The following is a 20,729-nucleotide window of genomic DNA, read 5'->3' on the forward strand; positions in this document are numbered from 1 at the left end:
CTTTAGTTTTTTGCCAGACATAAAGTAAAGCATGCATATAAAAAACATCTACCCAACAAACAGTTGGATACAGTATTTTTCCAGTGTATTGAATTTACGTTTTTTTTAAGGCTTAAGAAGCTGTTTTCAGACTACTGACAGTTCACCTCCACACAAAAATGTTTGCTACTAACTAGTCTGAGAACCTAATCTTTAGTTTCATACATACAAACTGTAACACAGGATAAACAACTGAGACACAATATCTATTTCACAATGCTAAAAAACACATGAACGGTGTCATCAAATGATGGCAAGCAAGCAAACTAGAACTGTACATCCAAAACCAAGGAGCATGGTGAAAGGTGAGGCCCGTGGCTTCAGACTAACAAACCTACGGAGGCCAAAGACAACATCGTGCTTTTTCTGGACAGCAATAGCCCTTGGAAAGGGCCAGATAAATAAAGAGTTTGCATCCAAAATTAACAAACACAGCGGCTGTTTTCTCCCCAAAGTCAGCCTGCAACAGATTTGATCTGTTTCCAAATACAGGAACCCAGTTCTCCGGCTCCTTTTTTAAAGGTCAGGTTGGTACAGTGGCATCTGTTGGTAGAAATTGGAACCCGAAGCCCCGAGCCTCACCTTTCCCTCTCACAATAATAATAATGTAACAAGACAAATCAGTATTGAAATTTGCACTTTCTAGATAAGAAAAAAAAACACACACACACACATATTTTCATGCAATTTTACAAGCAAGAACATATTCATTGCACAAAAACAAGAGTTGGATGCAAACTAACCACACCCCAACCCTGTGTCAGATTGCAGGTTTATGTGAAAACCACACATATTGCCAAACATCAGAGTCATTATCAAACTCAGTTCAGGAGCAGTTGAACTTTTTTTGGTATACCATTTATCAAACTAAAACAAGGTGCTCATTAAAGGCACACACATTTTTTTTTTATCCCTGACATGATTATTTTTGTTGTATCAGTGCTGTAAATATGTGTATTCAAAAGCATGGTAGTAACATACAAATAATCAGTTTAACTTACAAAATGATTTTTATCAAACTTTCTCAAAAATGTATGCAAGTCTATTTTAAAAAGACAAAATATGCAAAGCCTAAAAAACTACATTTTTGAATGCATCATTGATGCTACAGAAACAATAGCAGTAACCAGGTAATCTGGGAAACACAACAAACAAAGAAACTCTTCTAAAAAGTGTTTTTGCGTTTTTTCAATGTGCTTTCCTGGAATATATGCAAATGAAATCAACAAATCTGTTCTAAGAAAACTGTTCTAAAATACGATACAATCAAACCATCATCAGGCCTTGTAAGCATAACTACTACACATATGCTAAAATATGTATCATTATTTTTAATGGCACAAAACTATTTTACAAAATGCTTTGCACAAAGACTAACAAAAATCATGCCTAACTACAACAAACCCTAAAGGCATGCACAACTTTTTTCTCTAAATGAAGTTGTCCCGTTTGTTTTTTGCTGTTGTCGTATGCCCACAAAAGTCCTTTGGACTGGATTTCTTAATATCATAGATGGCAGAAAAATCATGTAATGGAACAATCTAGCAGATCTAAATACACTGACTTAAACAGAATCAAGCACCCTGAAAAAATGGTATGCTTTGGCCGTGATTTGGGAAACAGGCAGTCAAATGCTGTGAAAAGGTTTTACTAAGCAGTTGTTGGAGCATCAAACAGTCAGTGAAGTTCACTAAAGTAGGCCTGGATGGCTCACTGCTAAATTTACTAACTCTCAACTTTACTTGGGATCCCAGTGTACGCTTTCAGAAAGTCAGGTGGTAGTCTTGTGTTCTGTCTCAAGGTGCGTTAATTGAGCGCGAATGTGTCAGGCCGAATGACAAATTTACATGATATCCACACATCCTGTGCCACACAGGAGTGACGAACACAAAGGGTTGCTAAACAAAGCCACAGAGCCAATTCTAGCAATACAAAACGCTCAATTTTGTTAATTAAAGCGAAGCCAGAGCAACACAAAACCTGCGATGGACTGAAGCGACAGTAGTTGGAGTTGAAAAAGCTTAACTTTTGTGTCTGCTCGCGACAGCAAATCAGGAACTGATTGTGGCTGTGACGTGAAGGACTGCAGTGGAGACAAAGTTGTTTTCATTCAACATGGAAGACAAGCTGATAATGGCGGTCTGCGGTCGGACTCAGTTGTATGACTCAATCAATTATTACTACTGAGACCAGAAAGTCCAGAAAGGAGGAAGCCTGGAAAAGAATGAGTGAAGAGACTAGAGTGGCCATTCGGCAATAATGTCAGGTGAGTGACAGCAAGCAAAAGTGGCAACTTTGTTGCGCCAATGTGAATGCACCTTTAAATATAGGCTCTAAAGATGTCACAGCAGCCCTGTGTTGGAACCTGTGGGATGTGGATAAACCTACATATAGTTATAAAGAATGTCATCAAAGACCAACCACATCAAAACAGCATCTGTTATGCTATCTGCTTCTGTTTGTTTTTTGGGCTGGCTGGCTATATCAATTAACATCAAGCTCTTTTATCTGGGACTCCCCCTATTTATACCTGCCTCCCACAACCAGTCTCTGCCAGACCGTCTCCCTGCCTGCATGTTTTTTCCAGAGTGCTTGTGTGCTCAGCTTGCTAAACCTGTGTGTGACCTGCCCTCACTGGATTGTTACTTCAGTGCCTGTGTGGTTTTGGTACTCACTCTGCCCTTGCTGGGGATTCAACGGCTGCTAATATTAGAGCCACCCTGGCCCCAGCTCTTTTCCCCTAGGGTGAACCTCACTTGTACTTTAGAGTGTTTTGAATATAAGATGCATGAAACAGAAATCTAACAAAAGTCAGAGGTGTCTGTTTACAGACACATCAGGGCTGACGGGCTCTTGATCGGACACGATGCAAGAGAGTGGAGCAATCCTGCAGGAGATATTCCTGGTATCAACAGAACAGCTCACCTCTGGTAGTCATGTGGGGCACCTAGACAGTCCTAGATCCTCGGGTTGCATGTTTACCTCTGACTGAGGCAGCACTTTAACAAGGCCAACTTGCTCATATATAGTGTAAGAAATGATGTGACCCCCAGAGACTGGACTGCATTATTGGTTGCCTTGGAGATCACAGGTAAATGGACTCTGGAGGCCAGAGCCTGACATACTTAGATTTGATAGAATGACTGATTGGATCACAGCAGCAGCTGCGATGTATCTATGATCCTCCTATGGTCAGGATAGTGTTTATCTGTCACCCTGTTGCTGTAAAGATAACTCTCTAGAAACAGATAACCCATTCTGGGCCAACATATTGCAGGATTGACTGTGCACCTGTCTTATGACCCGTTCTGCACCAAATCACAGCTTTACCAACAACCAATCCATCTGAGTGCTTAACTTTTGTTTTCAGAAAGTGTACCAGGATCGTGCCCTACAGACTGCCCAATCTAGGCTGCGCATATTGAACATGACCTACTAAAATAGCTGCTCTTTAAATTATGTTTGATTTTATGTTCACTAGGACACCTATGAAGTTATAGAGTGCTTTGCAAAAGTATTCATTTAATCTCAGTATAAATTAAGTTGTTCTGTGAAGGCCCAAGAAGCTTGTTTAGAGAACATTAGAAAAAAACAGGATCATGAAGCTCAAGGACATATCCGATGGACCAGGGAGAAAGCTGTGTGGAAGTTTGAAGCTGGGTTAGGCTAAACACACCCCACATAAAGGCTTTTAACATCTTCCAGAGCTCCATCATCTGAAAATGAAAAGAGCCTGCCACAGATGTTACCTTCAAAACAATAATGGTCAATTGAAACTGAAAGATCCAGACAGGAGAACACACAGCCAATGGTAACGCATGGTGGTGGCAGCTTCATGCTGTAAGGATGCTTTATCTTTTTTCCTACAGGGACACAATCTGGTCAGAGCTGATGACAAGATGGACAAAGTTAAAAACCAGACAAGAAGGGAAGAAAACGTGTTAAATGCAGCCAAAGACCTAAGATCAGGTTGGAGTTTCTCCTTCCAGTGGGACAGCTACCCTAAGCAACAACCAGAATGCTTCAGATCGCAGCATAGGGATGTGTTAAAATGGCTCCTCCATGAGCTTTCTCTGGGTGAAGATACATCTAATAAATGTCTAACTGGCTCATAGACATCAAAGCTTATTTTGTGATGTATTTGATCCAAAAGTGGAATTGTTCTCATCATTTTAGACATTGATTAGAAGACTAAATGTGGAGCTGTTTTAGTGCACACTGACTAGCACAAAAGAAAAAAAAAAACCTAAGCTGACATGAATATTTCATTCATGGGTGTTTCCTCACAATGTGTGTAGTGGTGCTGTTTGGAAATCACAACTGACATTTTTCCTATTGAACATGGTGAGTTCCTGCTGTCAGCATACACCCTGAAAAGCTTGGTTACATTTTAGATTCTAATCAGAATTGTCCTAACTGGTTCGACCTCAATGAGTGGTATTCATGGAAAAATAGGAAAATTTGAAGGATTATGAATACTTTTGCAAGAATTCTTCAGATGATTTTAAATTGTACTGTGGTACTGGCTAAAATATTGCTGCTCAGGGAAATGACTCATTGGACTGTAACAAAAAAGACAACAGGTACTGTAATTGATTGTTGAACACAGGTTACAGCAGGAAGCTTCATAGATGGAACACTATTATTAGAGCAAATCAGAAATTAAGAAATAAACTGCTTCTAATCCAGTGGTTGTTGGTTGGATTTTAAAAGCTACACATTTTTATTGCTTTTTTTATTCCCTTCTATAGAACATAGAATAGATTATAACTATGGATTGGATAACAGTGATCGTAGTTGACACTGAAAAGGCTTTTGCTCTTCGGGTTAACAGATTGGAAGATTTCTTTACAGCTGACAGGTAAAAATAGATTTATTTTCAGCCTGAATTGTATTTTGTTTAAAAATGAAGACCATCATGTTTGGAATTTCCAAATGCACCGTCTCCTTCATCAACAAGGTGGTGCATGATAGCAATCACTCTGCATGATTGTGTTGGTGAATGAAGCACTTAAAGTGCTCAAAGACATCGAGCATTGAATAAATGCTATTCATTTACCAAAGCTATGCCTCTGAAGAAAAATTCTAACCGGATTGCATTTTCTTCTTTTAAACACTGACATCTACTTTTCTTTTGAAAAGCCTATGAATTTTGATGTGCTACTTTTTTTTGCCTGTGCCAGAATTTGTGCTATGAAAATGAAAAAAAAAAAAAAAACTTCCTAATCAAGTAGATTAAGTGTTAGGAGTAAACTCAGGTAAAGTCAAATAAAATGTTGAAAAGTAACCATTTACCTTTTGGTTGAAAGTCACTGGAAGACAAATTAGTGCAATTTAAGCAGACCCACTTTTCCATATCCTTTGCATATCTAAAAGCAGCTGTGCAGCAAGTTTGATACATTCATATTTTTAAAAAAGTCTGTTTTTGCAAGTTTTGATTAAAAAAGAAATTGCAGATTTAGTTTCCTGAACAGCAGAATGATTATCAAGATTGGTAGAGGTTGCGCTCTGTGTTGCTCTTCATCAGAATCATTTGGAGCCACTGGGGTAATTTTCGAACAAGTCCAGCCCAAAATCAACCAGCCTCTCAGCTGAGCGCAGGGCTCTGAGGATCAGAGACAGAGACTGGTTCTTGGTGCTGTGGCAAAGTGCGTCCTTGTTTGCAGAGCAGTGCTTCGTTGGCTTGCTTGTCCCGCCGCAATGCTGGGCCACTTCCTGGGAGAACTTGACAATGGAAAACTGAGGAGTCTTTCCTGGAAGACTGTAAAGTAGATTTCTGTAGAGACATAAAGAGATGAGCAAAACATAAGTTGAGGTACACTGCTTAAGACATTCTGCTGTGTTTCATGCAATCAAGGGCAGCAATTTAGAGAATGACAATACATTTTGTCATTTCATGATTTATGGTTGTATTTTTCATTAATTCTAGGTTGCTATCAAGAGTGATCAGATGAAAGGCAATCAAGTGCAATGTTAATAAACGTGGTAGAAAATGACATCACAAAAATATTTGTTTAACCAGAGATTTATGGTGTATTCTCAATAGGAGTTGGATATTCTGAATTGCAAGTAAAAAATAAAACAAGAACAACACGTGGAAGTTGGAATTACGCCTGGGAAAACTGGTGTCATGTTTTCTAAACTGAACCCGAACACACCACACTCAGAGTTAAGTTTAAAGTGAGTTGATTGAAGAAGATGAATGGTGGATGATGATGACCAGAGTCAAGACCAGGCTGGAGCAGGAGGCAGTTAATGGCTAGAGCTGGTAAACAAGATGGAACCGGAGCACGGAGATGGCAAGACCAGCAGCACAGCAGAAAGGAAGCCAGTGGGCTGCAGTGGGGTTGTGAAAAATGTGAGGAGTAACTAGCAATGCTGATTGCTCTGCAGGCGAGGATGTCAATAAATTCTGTGAGGGAGGGCAGAGTGGATCCGATGATCCTGGGCGTGCTGACTATGCACTGCAAAGTCTTTCCACAGGGGGCAGTATAGCCTCTGCACCGCACAGGGATGCAGCTGGTGATGACACCCTCGATGGTGCCCCAGTGAAAGCAGCCCATCATGGGGGGACCACACTGAGATTTCAAAACCCCAGTATGTGTTGTTCCGTCTTTGGAACTTCTGTAAAACCTCTGACCAGCTAGATTTCTCTTGCCCAAATCTTAACTGATGGAGACCTACTTTTGTATGTTTGTATGTTTGAAATTGATAATAGTTTGTTTGAATACGTATGTCCACCTTACATTGAGAATTTGACACATGTTCTCTTTAGTGTGCAGATCAGGGCATTGTTCTAGCAACAGGTACAAAATGAGTGTTATGGTCTTTGTTTTTACTTTGCCTTGTTTGGAAAATATACACCAAATTGTTCCTAAATGGTTACTATTAGAGGACATTTCTGATACAAATTTCCTGAAAGATTTCGTTCTTGGGCAGATTTGGGAGTGCGTTTCATCCTTCCTTGGATGAGATGCTACAAGAATAGATTGTATCATCATGTTTCTCTGTTGGTAGCCCGCAGACGTTGCAATCATGGGAATCTTTTGTCTTCCAGATAACTGATGTTCCAGAGATTCAAAACAATCAAAATGAGAGAAAAGTAAAAATAACCTGACTGCATATCTCTGCTGCGGTCCAGTGTTGAACTTTCTGCAGAATATCAGTCTGTCCCTTATGCTTTTTTTTTTGGGAAGAACTGACATCTGTGCTACCCTAGCTTTGACAAATCTGTTCCCCAAAAGTCTTTCTTTTAGTGTACATTTTCTTCAACAGATGAAGAAAATGTTTTTAACTGTATCCGTTTTTTTGTAGCAATCAGTCTACGGATTAGATAGCTAGAGTGATTTCTGTTGGCGTTTCCAAGACAACATTTGTATCACTGCAGCTCTGATTGTGCATCCACAAGGTTGCTTCTCAGTCATGCTATGAAAGGATTTTTTTTACAAGCCATGTAGGGGAGACAGCAACACATGTGGAAGACGGGGCTCTGTGTGTGACAAAAACTACAACTTTGTACACATTATATGCGTTGTAAAACTGTGGAGACATCTTCCTTCAGCAAGGATGGAGAAGCTGGTCATCGATGGTGAGTAAATGGGTGGAACTAAATACATGAAAATCATGCACTGGGGCAAAGGTTCATGTTCAAGCAGAACCTTAGCCATAAATAAGCACAAGTACAGGTCAAGAACCACAAAGTGCTTTACATTGAAAAAAAAAGCCTAAAAATACAGAAGCTAAATACATAAAAGAAAAGATAAAAACAGGACACATGAAATATCATGCAGCATAAAACTAGTTAAAAGCCAGTTTAGAACAAATTATCTTCAGCTGCCTGTTAAAAGAATCAACAGAATCAAGACAGCACAAAGATTGAGGCAATGCGTTCCACAATCTGCGGGCCACCCTTCCAAAGGTTTTATCTGCTCTTGTTATGAAATGTGTTTTTGGAACCATTAAAAGCTTTTAGTCAGAAGAGCTCAGACTGCAAGAAGGGTTGTTAGGTTCTAGAAGATCAGAGATGTCTGCTGGGGCTGGACCACAGAGGACTCTAAAAGTAAAGACTAACATTTTCAAATGAAGTCTAAAATGTATGGGTTACATGTGCAAATAAATTAAAACAAATACATATGCTGCCTCTTTCTTGTGTTAGTTACAAATTCTGGTTGTAAATACACCCAGGCCACATAAAATCTGAACATGGATGTTCACATATGCTGCCCATCCGATCAGAGAGACCTTAAGATATCTATATCTATATAATGTCAAAAGTGAACACCAAAGGACCTGCTCAGGCGCAGTCAGCTTTGTTGCTTTGCTCAAAAAACAGATCAGAACACAGGTTGTCTTTCTACATAATTCATATTCTCCAATGAGGACACACCATCAAGCAAACAGCCTTCCTCCGCTGCCAGCTGCAGGATTTTCCTGTCGTGATGAACCAGAGCTTGTGTGATAGATCGACTGGAGGCAAGATCAACTGGTGGTGGCAGCTGGAATTCACAGATGTGTCTAAAGGCCAGGTAGCTGTTAAAAAATACAATCAATGTAGCAAAACAATTTAGAAAATTAACGCATTTATGTTGCCTCCTGGAAAGAATATGTTTCAAATATCCGATGATTCAAGAGCAGCATTCAGGGGCAAACATCTCGCTTTGGGAACACTGCCGACAATCTTTTAATCAATCTATAATTGTGCAGAAATCCTGGGATGTTACCAGATCCTAGCAGTAAATCTCTGTGTTGTTGACAAAGTTCCTATTAGTGTGGCTGCATGTCAAGAGCACATGTAGCTCAACGAGTTCATTGAGCTCAGAACCTCAGAACATATTGAAGTTCAACTTTTCCCTTGCCACTTGTTCTTGATATCAAGTTTCGATCTTTCAGAAATGTTTACTGTACTCTGAATGGAAGTGGAAACATAAAACCACCCTGATACTCCTCTGTATTCTCTGAACTTTGAGGAATGACATAACACAGCTTTAAAACATTTAGTTTTTAGTGTTTAGGCTTCATGATAAGACAAAAAATAATTGTTGGAATGAAAAGAATAAAAAAATTAAGCCAGTTGTTCTTCTTGAACATTTTTTCACTTGGCTCTTCAACATGATGTTGACTGTCAGTGATTAATCTGAGCTCTTCTCATGTTCTGAAACATAAACAGGACAAGCTGCAACTGTCTGTTAGCGATTTTTGCAGGGTTTATTTAAAACATGCAATACTACAGCAATAAAATACCTTTCTAATGAGGTTTTTTTGAGATTTCACATATCAGATTATACTTTGCAATCATTTGTAGTTCTTAAAGTTGAACACATATTGTGTATTTCCTTGCTTGGCAAAGGGGTCCTGAAAAGCCATGCCCACAAAAACATCTGCGTTTTCCAGCTGCCACCACCACATGATCTCACGATCAGTTGATATATCACATCTGCAGCCAGCCCTCTACGGTGGTGAACTGGAGTGCTTTGCCTTCACAGCAATGACATGTTCCTGTGTCACGGCCCAGCCAGTTCTTCGCCATGCCATGCCCTATTGGCTTTGTATTTTGGTCCCACTGTATTGAATTGCACCACCAGGTTACAGCCTTTGGTCAACTTAGCCTCGCCTGTCCGACATCCTGCAACACAATTACTTCCATCATAATAATGGATTTGTGACCAAGTGTTGCAGAGCGAGGAGAAAGGTGAGGATGAAGGGAAGAACAACAGCTTATCACTCACCTTTCATTCATCAGAAACTATTGGTATGACTTTTACAATGACAACAATATTTTCAGGCCACACATTTGGTTTGAAATGAGCTTAGCAGTTTTTCTGGTGGTTAAACAGGGAGTTTGACCAAATAAAGATGCACTTTGGCAATTTGAGGTATTGTTTACACAACGTTTTCTGATGAAAACAAAATAGTTTGGCTGTGTTTGTACCATTCATTTACATGACAACAGTGGATGTCTTCTCTGACAAAAGCATAATTTGGAAACGGTTTCCGAAGAGTAATAATTTGAAAATATTCTGGTTCTTGTTGTTGCGTAAATGGATAAAATAATTTTTTCTTACAAGGAATGTTAGAAATCAGTAGAAATCAATGCTCCTGCAGACAACATAACAGCTGCCTACAATTCAATAAAAACTGCAGAAGAAGAAAATACCAACAATGGTGGATAGCAGGATACTGTTTGTGTATGTCGCATTAGGGAACAGTTGAACCTTGTTGTCTGTCCATAGGAAAACTTTATTCTCAGCCTTCTGAAATGTTTATTAGTTATGATGGCTTTTAGGAATAAAGTTTTTATATGGATGCGCATTTTGAGTTTCAAAGAAAATAGCACTAGCTAGTGGCATGGTGAGGGAATTACACAGTGTTCACATCTGTTGTTGCCATGTAAACGTAGATAATAGTTAGAACGCTGTAAACAAACATGTTACCAGAAACGGGGAAAAAAAATCCTGTTGTTAATGGATCATTATAGTTTAAACAGGATGTGAGATAGGTTTCACTTCCATAGAGATGAGACCATTTGAGACCAACCTGTAACATCCAATTGTTTGTCAGGTGGTTCATCCAGTCAATAGCAAACTGTTTCTCCTAAGCTCTTGCCTTTTTCTAAATCATTTCAAAGGACAGTTTCTGTGATGGTTTGGTGTAAATTCTCTGACACCTTATGTCAACTAAAAACATCAACTTATGAAGAACTACTTCTCATTTATGTGACCTCTGCTCTCTTTGCTGTCTGCACTGTGTAAGTTATTGGCGGTAAAAGTCCTCTCTCTGTACAGTGCAGCTACATAGATAAGTCTTTGGGGGTAGAAAAGTAGTCATTTGTAGGTCAAAATGGTACAAACTGCAGAGTGTTTCTCTCTATGGGACTGAAGAACATTGATTTCTCCTAAAGTGGCTGGAGAGACAGTCTTAGAGAGTATATGGAGTGATTCTTCATCTGTTAAGACACAGGTCATGTTCTATGGAGTGTGAGAGAGCACCGACCTTCAGCTCACAATTCAGACTTGGAGACAGAGCACTGAGAAAGTCCTGTTTCTACCTTAGGAAATTGCTAAATATATCACTGAGACTATCCTAGAAAGACACTGAGAATATGTTGATAATATGTCATTACGCTGACAATGGGGAAATCAACAGGAACTGGGAAATATTTATATTATTTTCTGAATGTGCCTACTTCTGGAGCTGTGGTTTAAACATGCAGCTCACAGAGGAGATTCTCAGCTGGGGCTGTGCTCTCACAGCTGGATATACGAGGGCAGGACATCAGACTGCAGCACAGAGGAAGCATGGCATTAAATCCAAAGTAAATACTGCTATTTGTCTCGCCGACTGCTAAAAATGGCAAAGGAGGCTATTTCAGTGTTTCTCTTCACCCTCCACATGTCACAAAATCATCCATCAAACAGCTCAGGAAAGGATTAATTCTAAGTGAGCACATTTAAACACATGTTATGGAACACTGATGTACTGTGTCCGATATTATCAGTGATCTGGTACTTCTAACTGGATCACGTTTTGGAAGTCCTGGATAACTGTAATAAAAGTCTAAGGAAAATAATGCATGGTTTGAGATATTTTTCTCAGAGGGAAATATATATCCTATTTAGTTTAATCTCAGCATAAATCCAGCTGTTCCTAGAAGTCCTCAAAGATTTGTTAGGGATCTTAAATGAACAAGCAGCATGAAAACCAAGTAACACCACAGACAGCTCAGGGGGGTTCTTAAACAATTTCCCAAACACTGAACTTCTTCCATACCACTGTTCAATCCATCATCTGAAACTGAAAAGAGTATGAAGCAACTACAAACCTACGCAGACTTCACCGTTGACCTAAACTGACAGGCCGGACAAGAAGAGCATTAATCAGAGCAGCAACCAAGAGACCCATTATAATTCTGGAGAAGCTACAAAGAGCTAAAGCTAAGGCAAGGCAAGGCAAATTTATTTGTATAGCACAATTCAGTACAGAGAAAGTGCAAAGTGCTTTCCATGATTAGGTGGGAAGATCTGTTGACAAGATCAGTAACAGTTGTGTGCTCCAAAACTATACAACCTTTATGTAAAAGAAAGTCATTCTTAAAAAATGCAAGTTGTTTGCAGCTTGCTCCCTGCCATGTATGGGACACTACAACAGTTGATGAAAAGAAAGATGATGGTAAATACAGAGTAATAACGGAAGAAAACCTGGTAGAGGCTGCAAATGACTAGATTGGAACCTGGGTAGTTTTCTGAGGTAGTTTTCATGCTCCATACATTTTCACTGCTAGAACCAGCTGCAAATCAGATTATACTGGAAAAAATGTATCCCAAAAAAGCCTTGCTAAGAAGGTAGAGCAGTTGGCATGGACCCTGAACAAAAGGTATAGCTTTGTAGGTAAATGAGGCTAAAGATTTCCCACTTGCTAACTATACCCAGCATTTAAATTCAGTCTGTTTTCTGTTAACTCTGTTTTACAGAGTTTGCATTATGATAAATTGAGAAAATCCCACAACCACATTGGAAACATAAAGTAAAGGAAACACAGACTTCCAGCTTCTCCTGAAATACTGAGCGAGAGAGAAAGGATTTTATCAAAGATTTTAACCTTTATAGTTAAAATATTTCCATCACTTATGTTCCAACATACAGATTAAAGTGATCACATTTTTCCAGAATTGTAGATCATTTACAAATGTTATGTTTAAATGGAGCCAAAGCACTGTGGGGCACTGTTACATATCACATCTTTCTGACTTTAATATTTTAAAGATCTGTGGATTATTACAATCTTTCTTTCAGTTAGAAATGATTTAAATTCAATTTAAGAGCTTAGCCGCAATACATTTTGAATAAATTATTCCTTAAGAGAGCAGATTCTTGTGCCAGTTGGAGCGCTCCTTTTTCATTTATTCCCAGGAATAAAAATAAATACAAATAAATAAATAACAAATAAAAAAATATTAGACTGGCTTCAGTATCTTAGTCTGATTTGAAAGTTTTATGTAGCATTGTAGACTCTAGTTTTTGGGGTGGGTGGGGAGTAATCATCATCTTAGACTACAGCAGCAGTCCAGCCAGAAGAGATGCTCAGCATCAGGGGACAATACACCAACACACCTGTAAGATTTTTATTTGTAATAAAAATCTCAAAATTCAAAACCGTATGCCATTTTCCCTCCATCACATAGCTGTGAGGTAGTTTGTGTTGGTCCATCACATTAAGTGCTAAAAAATACAGTTAGCTTTGTAGTTGCAACAAGTTCAAGGGGGTTCCAATACTTTTGCAGAGCACTGTATCTGGAAGAATTGCCACTTTAACATGGTGGAGGGTTTATGTACCTCTTTGACCCTGAGCACTTAGTTTTTCTGAGCTATAGTTTCTGGGATAGTCTCCAATAACAAACTGGCTTCAGGGATAGGTTAGACTAAGGATTCCAATCACAAGGCTAACCACAAGAGGAGGTAAAACTTGCCCAGATTAGAAAGACTGGGGCACTCTCCAAGATCAAGGCTGGAGGTGGAGGGGCTCACTGACGAACATCTGGAGGTCAACCTATGGCTCCTTGGGCTCAGCGTGTGTCAGACTCCAGGACTATCCCTCTTTAGGACCGCCCAGGAAGGAAGGAGTTTCACAGGAGGACCCCGAGTTCCTACAAAACCTATCTCCGAATGTAAAATCCATCTGTTTTCGCATAAACCATCACAAGGTTCACATTAGAAGAATGGACCTGCTGGCGAGCGGTCTGATACCTTTGCACTGCCCAAGTTGAGTGCAGTCTATTTTCTTCAAAATTGATCAGAAAAGCGGAAAGCAAACCCAATTAATCTGTCTGCAATCTATTTTGCTGAGTTTTGAGGGATAAACTGAGCTGAGCCAAAGATTGAGAGAAGCGGCTTTTCCCGTCCGCTGAGTGGTTCCAAGATGAGGACAGCCGAGAACAGCCTCTCTGCAAGCCGCGCAGAGCTGTTCCCTAGTTCTTGGCCCAGCTTTGACCGACAGTAGGCTTCATAGGCCTGATATGAGGACAGTGCCGAGTGGAACCACACCTGAGACCTGGCCTCTGGGTTTCCCCAGAGTGCCTGGATCCAAAACAAGCACCTTTCCCTAGCTTCCATCGGCTCAAGCCGGAGCAAGCCTCCCAGTCCTGACTTGCTCAGTTATGCCCTGAAGCAGCTCAGCCAAGCACAGTAGAAAGCTGGACAACCTGCTGTCACCAGAGCGGGACACATTAAAGGATAAGGTTTGGTAGAGAGGAACAAGAATTATAGTTTGGGGTGAAACGATTTGTGTATTGTTTACTTCTGATGTGTTTTCACTGTGTTTTTAAGTATAAACTGAAGTTAAAGAGAAGCTAACGCTAGCAGGCCACCATGCCACCTACTAGCTTGTTTGTGCCTGATGCTAATGTGTTTTGAATTGCGTTTTAAGGTTATGACAAAAGTTATTACTATTCTGGATTTAAACACAGATCCCCCAGAATGAGCTGTAGCTAAGGGGTGAGGGATGTCTGAGGTTCCCTCCTGCACTCGAGGCAGTGGTTGGAAGGATGGATGAAAGGATTTGGAAAACAATCAGGAAAGAGTAATGTGAACATTTGACTGCTTCTATGCTGCCTGTGTAGAACAGTTTTGAAATATTTTAGGACTGCTGTCATTTTGTAAAAGCAGCTTAACTGAGACTTTATAAACAGAATACCCCCATCTTATCGATCTTAATTATATGCCACTTGTTGGCTCTTATCTTTTCTGCGCCAAAATGTACCAGCACAAAAATAATTGGTAGCCCTGGGACTGAAAACAGACCAGAAATGAAACAAACAAGCTGCACTCACTCACACAAAGAGAAAAGGAGTAGCAGGTGATGCTTAAAGGACAAACAATCTTACTGAATACCATTCTGCTGCTGTCTGTCAATGCTCAGCTTTAAAAGAGCTCTTTGTTTTTTTTTAAAACCTGTGCGCATAAGTGAAGAAATCTGCTACTGATTGGTGTGCTCCTCAACACGCAGACATAGCTCTTAATGATAACCACCTGCTGCTGTGCAACACAACAAACTGGGTTCAAACCAAGTCTACAGGCCTCAGGTGTCAGGGCGGTGGAGCCGCATTCATGCAGGACTGATGGCTGTGTGGAGAGTCTGTGGGCTCTCAAAGTTCTGTTTATGTGGGTTTCAAAGAAGCACTTTATCTTTGCAAGTGCTCAATAGATTCAATTCAATTCAATTCAATTCAATTTTATTTATATAGCGCCAAATCATGAAACATGTCATCTCAAGGCACTTTACAAAGTCAAGTTCAATCATATTATACAGATTGGGTCAGATTATACAGATTGGTCATGTTTGAAGGTGATTACAGTGTGAATGCAGTGTGTTTTAAAATTGCTTATACAACTGGTTATTTGATTTTTTAATGTATGTTCTTTTTATTACTAGAATATAAAGATTTCTGGAACGTCTACCATCAACATTCCACATATTTAAAGAAAAAGGTTTTAAGCGAGCAAAAAGCAAAAAGGCACTAAATACAACGGGAACCTACTGGTAAACTGCATATGTGTGTTACTAAATCAGCATAATTGAAATGTTTGACAGAAAGGCCCGAACTACATGTAAAAAATGTTAGAAAGCTGAACAACACAGTCTTGAGAGGCACATTTATTCCCTCTTGAGAAATAAAAGCTTAGAATGTGAAATGTTTGCTACTAACACAGATGACACCTAAATTTATATTAAGTCTTTTATTGCTTTCAATAAGAAGCACACTGTTGTGCATCAAAGCCTTTACTCTGTTACCTAATCCGAAAAAAGATGGTTAACTTCTAATACTAGTCTTGAAGGTAAATATGCAGTTTAAAGTTCATTTTGGACAGCCAACCACATACAGCAACTCTGAGAAAAGAACATTCAAAGCAAAGCATGACAATGTTGCATGCGTGCTGAAGTCGCACATTACATCCAGAAAATGAAAACTGAAATGGATAGTATATGCAAGCAGTGTGGTAGACTGTGCAGATCACAAATCAATAATTTCTCAGGCAAAACACAAATTGTGAGGACAAAGAAAACTAAAATATGACTTATGTGTTATAACAGAAATGTCCTGCATCAATAAAGCTCACAGAAGAAGGAGATTTGAACATTCTGTGGAGAAAGTTTTTAAACCGGCAAACGGTGGCAGCCTACGCTTTGAGGATTTTTTTTGTTTAGTCATAAATCCCTATTTAATCACAGCTGACACGTAGCTTAAAGGAGACCTATTATGCTTTTTATACCTTCCTTTTCACATTGAAATAATTCTGTTGTGGTCTATATAAAGTGGTACTGCAAAGCTTTAGTCTGAATTCCTCTTTATTGTTACTCCACAGACCCTCTTTCCCTCTATTCTGATGTGCGTCTGAGAGCAACTTATTTTGGTGCTGTCTCTTTAAATCTAAAGGTGGCACTTCACACCCCGCCCCCTTCAAGTTCGCAGAGCGTTACACTCCACCCCATTCGGCCATTTCTGAAGTATGCCGGGGGCAGTGTAATGAATTGTGTGTGTTAACACTAAGCATGGGTACTTTTCACATTTGAATCGATACAGTACTGAAATCCGGTACCTGGGATTCGATACCAATACTTAACTGTATCTATTTTTGGTACTTTTGTGTGTTTATGTAGTAATAAACACACTAATTTATTAATAAAATCTCTAATTATTTCAATTTAACTAAATCAAGATTCTCAGTATATAAACTTGTTTGGATCTACAATTGAACCTTATAAAATTATTCGTGAATTTTAATACATTGCCTGAATAGACACCATGTAAAATGTTTTCTTACCAAAACAACAGTTATCAGAGGCACACAGAGAACAATGTGAATATGGGATTGAAGCTGTGTGTGAATACAATTCAGGGAATTGTTTTAGTGCAACAGTTTCAGAGAAGAAATAAAAACTACATTAAATATATATATATATTATCCTGCTTTTAAATCAGGGCGGGATACGTTTGCAATGAGGGAACAGAGGCTCTTCTCTCTGCACTCTTTGCTCTAACTACAGGAGGATTTCAGGACGAGTCAGCATCAACAGCTGTCTGTAAAACAGGGCTTGGAGAAGTAGGAAGGTGCTCACAGCAGCCCTTGTAGCTCTCCCAAGACAATAACTGAAGAACGACTGTTACCTTCGCTGGAAGTCACAAATAACACATTAGAAAGTCGCTAGATTTTTCAATAGTCACTTTTGAAAAAAGTTCGCTGGATGGGTCTGAAAAGTCGCTAAATTTAGCGAGAAATTCTCTAAATTGGCAGCTGTGACCAGGTGCTTCCTCAGATTAGAAGTATTCCCATCGCTGTTCTTGCATTTTGCTTCACAAAGATTGCAGAAAGCGTAATCTGTGTCACATTTTGGAAAGTGGAGCCATACTTTCAACCTCAAGTCAGCCATGTTGCTTTGTTGGACCGCCGGCGGCTACTGACGTCATTACGCTCTTGTGTGCGTACAATACTGTGTTTAAGTTTGGCATGGTAAACTAACCACTCTTCTATTCCCTCAGTGTCACTGTGATGCATTTAGGTACCGAAACATGGTACCATTTAATTCTATGTCCTTGGCAGTACTGACAGGATTCGGTCGGTGCCTATAAAAGTACCAAATTCGGTACCCATCTCTAGTTGGGTGCGTACCCGACAACCAAACATTTTATCCACTTGTAGCTTCGGCATCCTTCAGCTTAGACAACAAAATCACATAAAAATAGCAAGCCGGAAGTTATTGTTTGGCAGCACTGCAGGAAATACTGCTACATAATTGTTGGAAGAGAAAAGAGGAAACTGAATGAAAATTGAACAAAAAATATGACCCGGAGAAAATATAAAGATATCTATGCAGCTCCTGGAAAGACAGCATTACAATTTTTTGGACTCCTGGAGACTCCTAGTACACAACAAAATCTATTTAAGAGCTAAAAAGTGGATTTTGTATGATATGTCCCCTTTAACTCTGGCCAGATGGAGATTGTCCACAGGAGGCACTCGGGCGCCAACCCCAAAATTCAGTATTGCTGGAAAGTAAACATAAATTGTGAAATAAAAAGTCACATCTGTTCTCTAATAAAATATGTCTGACTTTAGATTTTACTGCATTCCCATTCCATTGTGTGGTTATTTGGGCTTAGATTTTTGTGTAAGTCATATTTTTTAACAGTGTGAGCCGCCAATACATACACACATTTTGCATGATTTTGTATGTGTCTATGTAACCTTTTGGCTCCAATGTGACTTCATGCTGTTCTTCAATAGGTTCCTTAAAAATTCTCCTCAGGCCAATCAGCGCTTTTTGTGTCACTCTTCATCCAATGATATTATTTCATAATACGGTTCAATCAAAGTCACACCCCTGGCAGCTTGTCACCTAAACATATGGATGCAGACGGAAGAGTTAGGCAACAACAACAAGACATGACGGGAGAGAACGAGGGCATTGAACAAATGTTCTGTCATTTATTTATGGGTTAACAATTTAACAAGGCTTTCTTTGAAGAAAAAAGAGTGAATTAATGAGGAATTAAGATTGGACCAACCAGCAACACACAAGAACTGACTGTGGACAACTGTTTTATTTTCACTACAGTGGCTTTTGATCTATTTTAGGATAGATTTTACACTTTTATTATTTGGTTTCAAAGCTGTTATTTCTTGCACTAGCAACCTTCATTTGACCGTTAATTGACAGGGGGAAGACACGCAGCAAAGTTCTACAGCCAAGACTCAACCCGACATGGCCTTGTCCAGGACTGAAGCTTCATGGGTTGCGTGCTCTGCCCTGCGCGGCGCCACCGCCATGCCCATCTACTTTGCATTTAGCCTGTTTTTATGTGTTCTTTTATTTTCCTGTGTGTTTTTGTTGTATTGATTTTGTGCAGTACTTTGATCACCATTTTGGTGGATGTATACAGGGCTCTACAAATACATTTTTGACAGATTGATTGTTGACAGATTTATTTTTAAGTAAAGTTGATTGTTGTTGTGCTGTAAAGACTATTTGTACACTTTTAGCCCCTCAAGAAGTGTGTTGGTCAGTGTAATCTACTGATTTCATAAAAAAGTGTGGAAATATTATGTCTTCCTGTGTCTGGGTGTTATATGTAATCAGTGTGCATCCTGAGCCAGAGTCTGTGGGGAAACCCCGCCGGGTCTCATGTGTGTTTTCACTCGGCACTGTCCTCATATCAGGCCTATTAAGGCTACTCTCTGTCACAGTTGACAATAAAGATTCTCGATTTGTTTCTACAGAAGGACCTGAAAGCTCATGGTAATGCCAAACACACTGGCAAAACCAATCAAAATGAAATGTTTGTTTGCAAGGCAGAAATGGTCCAATAGAAAATAATATTTGAACTAAAATGGAGTTGTGATCAGCATAATAGTTGATCACAACCAAAGACCTTTGCTGTCATTTGTCATCAGATATAGTTAGAGAGGGGTTATATATGAGGGCCTAGATGCTACTTTGACTATAAAACACCTTGATAAACACATGCTAGAATATCGCACCAACCTGGTTGGTCAGGGCTACAACACTAGCTGCTGTCATGCGTGGGAAGCACTCAGGTGTGTGTACGAGGATTCAGGAAGTTGTCATTGCTTATTGTTTGAACCTTGTGATTGTTGATATAGTGTGAAGTCAGTCTCAGTTTTTCGCACATCGTTTTTAGTTGGAATCAAATGTGCACATAAAATGGGATGGCATTCTGACAAAAATAAGTGATGGTCAGCCTCATGAACTTTCTAAGATAGGTAACACTGGGTGAGCTTGCGGGTACACAGCCTGTCACAAACTGCTTGATAGACTCCCCGCAGCGTACCGCTTACTGCAAGAAATTGGGCTGGAAAGTCATGGTGATCGGATAGTAGATGCTTGTGGCTTACTATGCCAAATTGGACCTTTTCTGACTTTTTGGTCTGTCCAAGTTTTTGTGAGACATGCTACAGTTTCTCTCTCTGGATCTCACGCCAGCGGTCTGCCTTGTGGAATCATTACTCGATACATTGCAGGAGCCTCTTTTGAGGTTGTGGTGGAAAGAGGTGTAGGGAATGGCAGTGAAGTTTGGTCTAAGTCTGTAAAGGACTGAAAGGAGGAAGCCTAAGATGAATAGGCAACACATGATTACATACTACAATAACTGGTGAGCGTAGAGGTGATGAACACGGCAGGGAAAACTTTAAAAGACATGCTTTCTGTTTGGTGCTCAATTCAATAACTATTGAACTTCAAAGATGTTTCTCTAAGCACAATTGCACAATCTATGAGGGAATCTGAGCACTTCACCGTCAAAGCATCGCTTTTTTTGATTGTTTGTTTTTTTCAAGAAAATACTTTTTTCCTGTGCCTAGACTTTTGATTCAGGTGTTGATGGTTTAGCAAATGAACTGTATCAGATCAAGGCAGCTTTCGAGAGGAAAGAAAAATGTGGGATGCAGAGGATTACTACACTTCCTTGAATTTCCTTGAACTATTCCAAGCTTGAAATGCTCATGGAAAATAGCCATTGAGATAACAGTGAGTTGTGCTTAATGCGAGTACAGTTTTTCAGTCCTAAGTTTGATTAAGATTCATCTATCAACAATGACAGTTGAGTGCTTTAGTCATCATGGGTGCTTTGAGTCAAGATGAACCAAAGCATTAGGCATGAATGAATTGGTGACACAGTTTA

General features: G+C 39.5%; 1 protein-coding gene across 1 annotated transcript in view; it reads right to left on the reverse strand.

The window, feature by feature from the left end:
- Positions 1–2,051: 2,051 nt before the first annotated feature.
- The window catches only part of LOC118556473 (inactive N-acetylated-alpha-linked acidic dipeptidase-like protein 2), a 75,876-nt gene continuing 57,198 nt past the window's right edge, over positions 2,052–20,729 (reverse strand). Inside the window, exon 3 of the mRNA XM_036141616.1 lies at positions 2,052–5,815. Coding sequence (XP_035997509.1) covers positions 5,569–5,815 — 247 coding nt within the window. The 3' untranslated portion in view covers positions 2,052–5,568. The remainder of the gene's footprint in view (positions 5,816–20,729) is intronic.

This window comes from Fundulus heteroclitus, chromosome 9 (assembly GCF_011125445.2).
Source record: "Fundulus heteroclitus isolate FHET01 chromosome 9, MU-UCD_Fhet_4.1, whole genome shotgun sequence".
NCBI lineage: Eukaryota > Metazoa > Chordata > Actinopteri > Cyprinodontiformes > Fundulidae > Fundulus > Fundulus heteroclitus.